Source organism: Anastrepha obliqua, chromosome 1 (genome assembly GCF_027943255.1).
Source record: "Anastrepha obliqua isolate idAnaObli1 chromosome 1, idAnaObli1_1.0, whole genome shotgun sequence".
Classification (NCBI taxonomy): Eukaryota; Metazoa; Arthropoda; class Insecta; order Diptera; family Tephritidae; genus Anastrepha; species Anastrepha obliqua.
Genome location: NC_072892.1, coordinates 131,474,658 through 131,486,384, shown reverse-complemented (window position 1 = coordinate 131,486,384; position 11,727 = coordinate 131,474,658). Strand labels below are relative to the sequence as shown.

Here is an 11,727-nt window from a genome sequence, read left to right as displayed (position 1 = left end):
CTACCTTGGAAATTTTAAATTAAAAGGTGCAGAAATCAATACTTAGTCGTGCCATAAATTCTGTGACAACTTATAGAATGCGTACGGCGAGAACAAATTCGCAGAAAAAAGTACCGTTATTTTTGCTTTAGTTCGTATGCATTGTCGTCTACTCATAAATTATACTTGGTTTCGTGGCAAATCTCGCTTGTTAACAATGGAGTGGAAGCTAAGGAAAATCGCATTTCAGGGATTGCATTACAAAAGTGTGGTAAAAGTGCAAGTGAAATTTACGAATTGCTGAAAAAATTTAATATTCCGAGAATGTTTGTTTACCGCACGATGAATCGTTTTCCCAAACATCTGCAGTGACAAACAGAAAAAGAAGTGGACTTCCTCGCGTGGTTCGAACCAGTGCAGCCATAAAAGCTGTTCGAGAAAGAATTCGCAGAAATTTCCTTAGACAACACAAAATCATGTCCGGGGATATGAATGCATCGGCCAGATCCATGTCAAGACTAATTAGAGATGATCTCCACATGAAAGCCTTCCGTCGCTCAACTGGTCATGAAAAAAATTAGATTCAACAGAGTCAAGCAGCTTCTTCAGTGGCACGCGGCCAACGGCCATGAAAATATTCTTTTCACAGATGAGGAAATTTTCGCTGTTTTCACAGAAGTTTTTAATAAGTAAAACGTCAAAATCTTTGATAAAACTTCTAAAGACGCAAAAACTGTTATTCCAAGCATTCAGCGTGGCCACTATCCACTCTGCGTGATGATTTGGTGGGAGTGTCTTTTAAAGGCGTTACATCTCTTCATTTCTGAGAAAAAGTGGTTACGACCGGGACAAAAGTGTACTAGGTGGATGTCTTAGAAGGTTGAGCAGTACTCTCTCCAATGTAGAGCGTTGGATCTCTTCCAGAGAGATTCTGTTTCAGCCCATAAGACAAAAACTACCTAGCAATGGCTAAAAACAATATTCCTAGGTTCATAACCGCAGAAGATTGGCCGTCTTGAAGTCCAGATCTGTTGTTGTCCATTGGACAACAGTTTGTGGTCAGAATTGGAGAGCATGGCCTGTCGAGGGCCTCACAGAAATTTTGGAGAGTCGCAAACAATCTTTGGTTCGAGCAGCGACGTCAATATCCGTGGAAACCGTGCGTGCTGCAATAGCTGAGTGGCCTAATCGTTTGAAAGCCTGTGTAAAAGCATATGGTGAATATTTCCAATGAAAATTAAAATTTTTTTTCGCAATATTTGCACGATTTAATAAAACTAACTAGCATTAAAAAAAAGTATTATAATTTTATAACTATAACGGACTTAACTTGTAACAGAACTTATGGCAGGCGTAAGTACTTATACACCGCACGGGCAGGGCAACAACAACAACAAGTAAGTTAGTAATGTGCGAGGGTAAGCGGGAATTGCGTAAAAATAACAAACCACCTTGGTTATATTAAATGCAAGCGAACGTTAAAAAGTTGAAATTAAAAAAGCAACAAATCTAATTTAGCAACCTGCGGTAATTGTTGAGAAAACAAAACAAAAAAACATTCAATTTGTCAAAACAACACACCGTACTTGTTGCAGGATGTAATTATGAACATTTAATTTGAAAAAAAAAAGTTTCATGCCAATCGGTAAATCAAGATTTAAAACAGTAATTTAATTTTTTTAATTTTTAAAACAGTATTTCAAAAATTTTCCCACCTTAGTCCTTTGAACATATAACTTTTAACACATTAGGGCCTCTATGAAGCCAAAAATTAAAAAAAAAGTGAGAATAAAATTTAGCAATTTAGGAGGAGGAGCTCGGCCAAACACCCAAAAAGGGTGTACGTGCCAATTATATATATATTATATATTTAAATAATTGGAAAATAAGACAATGTTTTATGTCATACAAAGGAACCCAATCTTAAATTAAACTCATCAGAGTGCAGTGTATCGGCAAAAAAGTGTTAGTGGGATGGAAATTGAGAGAAAATTAGATTTAAAACTGGCCCATGTAAAATTAAAGCTAAACAAAATAAAACTAATGTGTAATAAGGTGTGTTTCATAATCATAAGTCACCTTTGGTATACAATTTTTGAACTATCATAAGCCGCTTTTACTTTTCGGAGTAGCTTTTATTTGGCGTCATTTTAACAGTTATAGACTTACGACTTCTATCAATTGTTTCTGGTGCGAAAGCTAACTCTATTTTGTAGAACCGTTATCTTTTTCCAAGAAACTGCACTTTTGCTAGTCTTTTCGGCGTTTCATAATGATAAGACACTAGTTGAAAATAAGCTTCTGAAAAGATAGAAAGTGCCGATTGTTATTTTGGATGACTTTAATTATAATTTTATTCAATTTCACCGAGGGGTTCAATGTTATCACAAGAGGAGTGTGGAAAAATTTTGGCCGACAAGGATTCAGGCTTGCCAATCAAATTAATTGAAAAAAACAGGCAGAAGTCGTTGAGTTATCCGGAATTTCTGAAGGAGTCCTGAGAATTACAACATATTGAAGCCCGTGGGAAGAAAATTGTCACTATCAAGTCGAGAACAGCGAGCAATCATAAGAAAAGCTTCTAACTCGACTAAGTCTTGCGCCAACTTGGCCGCTGTTGTTCAAAATAAGGCTCCAAAAACAACAGTCTGACGCACATTACAGAGGTGCAACCATTTAATATTATCAAAAACTAAGAAAAGGACCCCATCTTTTGACACGGCACAAGCTGGCGCGTCTTAAGTTTGCAGAAAAACACCTGGACACCAACTTAGACACAGTAAGATATTTGGAATATTTTTAATGTTGACCAATTTCATATTATTTTTTAAAAAGGTTATATTTTCGGTTGAAAAAAAAAATGTAACCTTGATGGACTCGATGGATTTTTAAGATTGGAGAGATTTGCGCAAGAGCCGCCTTTTATTTTCCCAGCGCAACTTCGGTGGAGGTTCTATTATGGTTTGGGGTGCATTTACATCAAAAGCAACTCATCGCGAATGAATAGTGGAGACTACAAAAACATTTTGAAAAATAGTCGAAGGAGATTCAGGAAAATCGGGAAGTGCCCTTCGTTTTTCAGCAAGACAACGTCGGAATCCACGTAAGCAGGGAAACAAGGCCGATTGTTCCATAGAAACTATAGACTGGCCGGCGTGTTCTCCGGATCTAAACCCAATAGAAAACATTTGGGGTATATTAGTCAGAAGAGTTTACGCCAATAATCGCCAATTTGACAACACCAACGACCTTAAAGTTGCAATTAAGGCAGAATGGGCTTCTCTAGGTGTAAATTTACTTAAAAAGTTAGCAGAATTGTTGAAAAAAAGGTTACTTTGTGTCGCTAAAGCAAATGGTGTGCCCATAGAATACTAAAATAGTGTAGACGACAGAAAACAATTTTTTTTGTTTAAAGTATACTTTTGTTAAACGATCACTTTAATTAAACAGTGCCTTTGAAACGCCTGGAAAAACGTTTTCGCTAAAAATTTCTTTATGTATTAAAACAAGTTTTAAATTATGTAATGAAACAGATAACTTTTGTTACTTTAATCGATGTGTAAAATTTCTGTTTTTCTCTGAAAACTATCGCTCATATTTCAGAGGAAATTTGCATGAAGAGAAATATGAGTAAAATTTTTCCACCAATGACCGATTTCTTTGTTGTTGTTGGAAACGATGCATCAAAAAATTATATCGAACAGATTATAAAATAATTCCGTTGTGAATGACATACATACATATGTAGAGTATGTATAAGTATGTATTTTTATGTGCCCATTTTAGATATACAGTGGCTCACAAAAGTATTTTGCATAAGAAGACGATTCATGAATTTTTGTATTTTTTTAGATTTATTTGTTCATGATTTTATAAGTTCTTAAATATAAGTCTTAATGTTACATAAATAATGTATTAAGGTAGGCAGGTAGGTGAAATGGTTGAAGTGCACCTGGCACTAAAGCGCCGTTTTGATACCATTATAAGACCTCCAACAAGCAGATATCTATCAGCCAGAGCTGTTGATATAATGGACAAGATTGATTGGATTTAGGTTGGCACACTCCCCCAGGCTGTCGAAGAAAGGAGCTCCCACTGACCTTAGTCGTCTAGCTGCCAAACCCGAACATTTACAGAGAAAATGCTCTACAGTCTCCTTCTCTGAAAGGTCCCCACAGCTTCTGCAATGGGGGTTAAATGCACTAGCCCTAGCTTTTCTGCGTGTGTGCTGATCGTCCAGGGACCGCTACGAGTTTGGAAATTATGTAGATAGCAAGGAGTTCAAAAGACTTTCTGTGTCCTCCGTATATCTTATTGGGGCCAAAGGGTTTTCGAAAAAGCACATGAAGAAATGGAGCTCCATCTTTTCTGCACTTTCCTGAGAAATAATTTGTGCAGTTCCCCTTTATAAACTGTAGAGAGAATGCCGATGACCGGGTAGGAGGTCTTTGAGCCTTGTTTTAGTTAGGCTCCAAAAGAAAATGCATAAGAGCAGATTGAGTCTTTGCTATGTTACACTCACTGACGGAATGACACAGAAACACGACAAGCAAATGTAATATTATGCACTGCTAGGTGGTTGAACACTCCAATGACGACAGTGTTCCCATCGTCACCAAGCCGTTATTGTTTCGCTCAGCCTCCTATCGTTGAGTTGACTCATAAACAACAGGCTGAGGCGTGGTTTTTAGCCGCCTCTTACGACAGGCATCCGTTACCTCGGGCAAATTCTAAACCCCCTAATCCGCGGGTGGAGGGGGGTGGGGTTCTAATGCAAACGTAACAAAACATAAAAAAATCAGAGTTCATTGCTCACAAAAGTATTTTGCTTGTATGCATAAATATACTAGTTTCTATTAATTCAATATTTGGTATGATAACTATTATTTTTGGAAACCGCTTCCAAGCGTCTTGGCATGGATTCTATCAACCTTCGACAACATTCAGTAGATATGTTTTCCCATTCCTCGAGCAAAACAGGTTTTAGGTCACCTTTTGACGAAATTTTGTGTTCTTGGCCTGTGTCTTCGAGATAGGCCCAACGATTTTCTATGGGGATCAACCCCGGGACTTTGAGGAGGTGTTGGAAAATGTTTTGTGTTAAAAAGTATCCACATTTTAACATCACGAGATATATGTTTCGGATCGTTGTCGTGCTGAAACAAAAACTCGTTAGTTGACATACCCATTTTTTTGCACTGGAATGTAAGTTGTCTTTGAGAATGGACAAATAAAGATGTTTACCCATCATTTCATCTATAAAAACTAGTTTTCCAACTCCCTGAGCCGAAATGCAACCCCACATCATAACGGAACCCCCACCGTGCTTAACAAGGGATTTAATATTTTCGATTCGCAACTCTTGATTTGGCTTCCACCATACAATACGACGAACGTTCGGTCCAAAAATATTGTATTTGCTTTCATCACTAAAGATAACGGTTTTCCAAAACTCAAAACCTTTTGTTTTATAAGTGTTGGCGAATAAAAGCCGCTTTTCTTTATTTACTTTTAAAATTAGTGGCTTTTTCCGTGCTGCACGACCGTGAATATTGTTACTTCTAAGTACTCTGCGCACTGTGTCATCGGATACTTGAAACTTGAATGTGAAGGGTTGTCTTTATCATACTTCTGTGAGCCACTGTACACTAATATTGCATATTTTTGCGCTCTTTTACAGTAAATAAAAATGTGGCTAATTAGTTTTAAATTTATTTATAAAATAATCTATGCATATTTTCGTTTACAAAATTGAATTATTTGTGAAATTCGTATTTGATTTTATACAAGAACTTTCCAACACATTTTGAAGCCAAATAAATTTACAAAAAGTAAAAAAAAAAATTGTTCTGTGTTTTTAAATATAAAATATTTTTAAATTTTTTTAACCAACTTCCTGCATAAACAATAAAATCTGTCTGGATCTTACCCTCGACTCTTGACCAGTTCAACAGAATTCAATCCCTCTGTTCAGAATTCAAAACGCGGGCGATATAGCGGAGGCTATACCAGTCCGGGACAATGAGCACACTAGGAGGAAGCTGAACCAAGTTATTATAAGGATGCAAAGATGACCTGAGGACCTTGGCCTGGAACTCGCCAAACATAAGACGGAAGTCATCCAGATGACACAAGGTCATATGCCACTCGAGGCTAGCATGCAAGTAGGCAACAAGCTCCGAGTGACTCAAAAAGTAGTGAAATGCCCAGACATTCAACCTGACTGCAGGCTTACATTCTGGACCCAGATGCGGCATGTAGCATGCGACCACCAAAGAAGCAAAGGTCACAGGAATGCTAAGCAGATTAATGGCAAATATCGGTGGGCTAACACAGAGCAAAAGAAGCCTAATAAAGGCGGACACAAACTCAATTCTCTTGTACGGCAGCGAAGTATGGGGAGATGCGCTAAACTGCAAAGGAGGCTGTGCAACGAACAGCGGCACTCAGAGTTGTCTCAGCCTACCGCACTCTCTCTGGCGCTGCAGTCTTCGGGATCAGCGGAGAGATACTCGTCGGCCACATGGCCCGGAAACAAATGGATGCGTGAGACTTCAAGAAGAAAGACTTCATCACTAGCGTCGCGCAATGGAGATAACAAACTATGGGAGGATGGGACACTGAACCAAGTGGCAGATGGATGACGAAATTTATTCCATCAATAGCAATTAGGTCTTAAATAACTTCGGTGAAGTGAATGACGTCTTAACTCAGTTCCACTCGGGCCACGGATACTTCCGGAAATATCTATACTGCGTGGGAGAGGTATGCGATCCCTAGTGCATATACTGCGAAGCGCCGAGCGATGACGCTGAAAATACGTTTTTTAGTTGTGATAGATGACGCGCGGAAAGAGATGCTCTGAAGAAGCAGATTGGCGACATAGCGCCGAGTAACATAATTAGCAAAATGTTCGAACTCGAGGACAGCTAGAATGCAGTAAAGAGATACATCAAGAACATATAGTACTTCTGGACACACTGCAACAAAGCGAAGCCGCACAGATAGAGACAGAAGAAGACGAGCCTGTAGCATAAAAGCTGGCTGCAAATACGGTGGATCCAGAAGTGAATAGAATTGGTCCTTTATGGATGCCGCTCTAGGCCTTTTCGAAGTAATGTAGAAAGTAGTCCTGGGAAGGGTGTCTCCCTAGAGGTAGAGGAGTGACTGTTTTAGCACCACTGTTTTAGCACCACTCAACGCAGTAGACGGTGGTCGCTGTAATTGCGAAGTCATTTTAAACCCTACTTTACCCACCAAAAACAAAAACAAAAAAAAAAAACCGCTGAGAGCGGATGTAAATTTTCTTCGTTGCACTCAAAAATTATTGATAATTTTTGTATATCTTGTTGCTGGTACTCAGCCGATTAGTTGTCCGCTTGTAGAGTTCATTCCGTGACGAACGTGTTGTTTAAAAATATGGAAATACGAACCAATAACTTCGCTTCATTTCAACTTAATTTTACTCTAAAAACTATAAACAAACTTCAAAGTAGTATAAATTAAGTATAAACTTAATTTTCTGCTTCGATTCCAATTCCACACTGAAAATTTTTATATTGCGCTTGATTAGCAAGTGTTGACCATCAGATTGTCAAGAACGCGCGACGTTCGTAATCGCTCACGTCACACAGCTACGATTAATTCAGCTCGAAACTTTTGTTTACAAACAACTTTTTCATTCTATTATCTTCTTTGTTAACATTTGCCCAGCAACACTTTACATTTTTTTTGCTCGCTGACCATTTTGACACTCTTTTCGTAGTTGTCTCACACATGCCATCTAAATTCATTTTTAAATTATAGGCGCAATCTTGATTTTACAGTTAAGCAGCAAGCGTATGTACGACTCACAGTTGAACAGTGACGTTAATTTTTCTTAAGTTTTGCGCAATACAATCCGATTTAGGAATGCTCGAAATTTGAAATTGAATGTAATGGAATTGTGGATGAGTGGACATTTTTTCTTCAAGCACTCAGGCAATATTACGATTGCACTTAAGACCAAGTGATACAATTTAAAAGAATATGGTGGGACAGGCGGGATACGGATTCATTACTTCTCAGAAAAATTTGCAGATTTTTATGTGAATCTTTGCAGAGAATAAAGGTCGTCCATGCTCAATACATTTAACCAGAAAATATGCCATCTAAGTCTGGCGAAAATCGGACAGCAACAGAGAAACTGATGTATTCAAGGTGGCACAAAATTAAATTAAAAAAACCATTAAAAATGGTGTTGTACAGCAATCATATTTGGCACTTGTAAACTACACAGCTGTGGTATACAAACAGACAAGAAATGGTCTAAACAAAGATTCCTATCACTCAAAATCATTTTGTTTATTTAGTAGTAGAAGTAGTTTTATCTTCGAAACAAGATGTATAACGAACGTATAATGACGCTAAATTTGTTTTTTTTAATCGTGCTCACACTCTACAACGTAAACGTGCGCTCTTATCAGCTGACACGAAGAAATGAATGAGAGTCCCATGTAAATGAATTCTCATCACCGTTCCGTTCCGTAGTATCGTAGATCGTCGTTTCATCATGTCAGCTGATACGGGCGTACGAACGTACATTTACTTTGGTGAGTGTGAGCACAATAACATTCAAAATGGTACGGTATGAACAAAATCAGTACCATTGTCTATTTTCCACTCTCCTTGATATCACTTCCCTGGTTATGGTTTTTGAATATTCCTTACCTATTTTCCACTGGCTTTGATATTAATTTCCTGCATTGGCTTTGGTAAATGTTGAGTATGAGAAAACTCAGATGTGATCGGAGAGAGAAGCGTGTGACTGCTGATTTTTTAACATTATTAGCTTATTTCTCAATATTTTAAACGGTCACATTGTTACAATCAAACGAGTGCACCATAGAGACATGCCATCGATTGTATTTTTGGTTGCACATTGAATAACTGGATGTGAACGAGCCCTGACTTCAGCAAAAAGGCGCGAAACTACAATTAGTTGTAATATTGAAAGGTGTTTTTTTAAAGCAGTCTTATGAAAGACACCACTCCTCAGTCTAGCCCTTAATGGGCTCTCTTATGAAACCACTCAGTTAGCCAGTGGCATAGCGGTCGTCCGCACTTGCTTTCCGTAGTGACACATTTTTTGAAAAGATTTTAAGGGGGAGCTCTTTAGCAGGCCGTTATTCGGTTCTTAGCGAATTTGACAGAATCAGCTGATGGGCTGTCGTCGCTTGAGATGTGTTTACAAAAAAAATGAAATTGTGTTGTATCGAAAAGACTTGCTGAGCCCATATGTCGACCAAAAATACCAGCAGGTCGATATTCGCAGAAACGGAGGGTATCGTTTTCGCTACACAAGATGGTGTGATTCCAACAAGAAATTATATTAAATTTGTAATGCGAGATCCAAATGCCGCGGCAGACAGATGTCGAAGATGCAATAGTCAGAGTAAGACATTAGACCACGTGCTAGCGGGATGCACCACCCTGGCAAACTCTATGTACCTGAAGAGACACAATGACATCGCGAAAATAATTCATCTAAAACTGACGCAGATGTACAACTTCAATCAAAGCAAAATACCGTACTTCAGATACATCCCAGAACCTGTTCAAGAAGACTCCAACTACCTTCTACACATATATTATGACCGAACAATTTTAACAAATACCACAAGAGACCACAATAGGCCAGATATTTTCCTGATTGATAAATCTCAAACGACTGGTTATATAATTGATACTGCTGTTCCTCTAAACAAAAACATACAAAAAACATATGCGGAAAAATATCCGAATATTCTGACTTAGGCATTGATGTCAAACGCCAGTGGAAGCTAAGGAAGGTGCACATACTACCAATTATAAAAAACTTAGCAGACAACGTGAAAACTCTTCAACTCCTAGAATATTTATATTAATTTTCGACATGCAGAAAGCAGCTTTACTCAATTCTTGTCATACAGTCCGAAACTTTTTACAGTAAACGTTTTTCTTGTTTGTAAAATTGTTAACTATTTTATATAATATTTATAGACATTAATTTAATTGTAATCTTTGTACCTGTTATAAATTCTTGGCTTGCAGCGAAGCTGTCGCCAATTAATGTCAATCACTCCTTTCTTGGGATGCAATAAAAAAAAAATTAAAAAAAATAAATAAAATAAAATAAAAAAAAATTAAAAAAAATAATATAAAATACAAAAATAAATAAAAATATAAATAAATATTCAAATTTAAGACATTTTTTCAAGGATAATGCGCCTTCAAGGATTAAAGTTATACGAATTCAAAATTACGATTCGTGAAATGAGTGCTCAAATTCTCGAAAATATACATACTCAAATATTGGGTTGCCAGAATGCGCGATTGTAAAGTCAGCCGTGCAAGTCATTTAATTTTGATTGTGTTCCATATTTAATAGCAAGGCCTTCATTGAAAATTTTTCATGCGCTTTTTATTTATAGCCGAATTAAATTAAATTCCAAATGCTAAACGGTTTAACCTGCAAATCAATCTCCGAAAAAAATGGAAATTGACGGACCATCCTGCTCAGTTCTACTACTTGCTGATGGATTTACCTACACATTTAGATGTATGTATGCGTATGCATATGTTATTCCTCTTTCGGTTTTTTAGAATATGTTATTTTTTCATTAAATATATGTGTGTATGTATATGTATGTAAAAAAGGCGATTTGTCTTACATAATGCAAAATTATTTATGAAATTTCTTTATGAAGCACGTAGTATAGAATGTTTTGACTACCAAATTTTGCGCTTCTTCAGATACTAAAATTTTATTACGTGCATACATGTTTCCTTTTATATGCAAATATAGATATACATATATGCACATACATATGTACATACATATGGTTTTGTCAAATCGCACTAATTCGAATTTGAATGAATTGTTTGCGGATTTTGTTGTTATTTTACATTGTAGATATTTTCAATTTGCACTCCATTAAAAAACTTATCAATTGATATATATATATATATATATATGTATATATATATATGTATAAAGTGTGCCTGTATGTCACCTAGTACGTTTGTATGTATAAATGCATGTCTATAGGAAGATGTACTTACCGCTGCTTGTCGCAGAGCGCCACTGATCGATAAACCGCCGTTTCTTGCCAACCATTTCCCTCTCTCACCACCTATTCTCACCTCCACTATCAAATTATTATTTTGTATTATATATTTTTTTCTTTTTGTCACTTTTCACCTGTCCAAGTTTAAATGATATGAATGTTCGAAGTGCTCAACGTTAAGTGCGTGTGTGGGGGTGTGTGTGAATATCAATAAACTTTGCAATAGACTATTTATTTATTTTTCTAATGTCTTAATTACGGCGATCGCGTCGTCCTGCTAATGTTACCGAACTTGTGAACTAAATAAATTTTGCAACACTTCACTTACACCCCACCTTTGTCACTGGTCTCAGCGGCAGCGCCAGCGCTTCGGCAATTGTGCGATCACTTACTCGTTGCTATCTGCTACAAATACTCGTACATATGCGAGTATGTGTGAATGTCGGTAACTCGGCCGCTTGCTGGCCAGTCTATGGGTGGTTTTACCTTGCAAATATTCTGTACTTTTTTCCATTGTTGCTTCCGATTGCCAAAAGCTACTCACATACAAAGACTGCTGTCTAGATGGAAGGAAGGGTTGAGACGTTGCTTTGTTAGAAGTTTGCATTTGACAACGCGTGCCTTTTCTCGATCAGCCGTGCACTTTATGACTTCAGTTGGG

At 37.3% G+C, this 11,727-nt stretch overlaps 1 protein-coding gene across 1 annotated transcript in view; it reads right to left on the bottom strand.

The window, feature by feature from the left end:
* The window catches only part of LOC129236135 (coatomer subunit gamma), a 48,083-nt gene extending 36,743 nt beyond the window's left edge, over positions 1-11,340 (bottom strand). The window contains exon 1 of the mRNA XM_054870354.1: positions 11,062-11,340. Within this exon, the coding sequence (XP_054726329.1) occupies positions 11,062-11,116 (55 nt within the window). The 5' untranslated portion in view covers positions 11,117-11,340. The remainder of the gene's footprint in view (positions 1-11,061) is intronic.
* Positions 11,341-11,727: the final 387 nt, after the last annotated feature.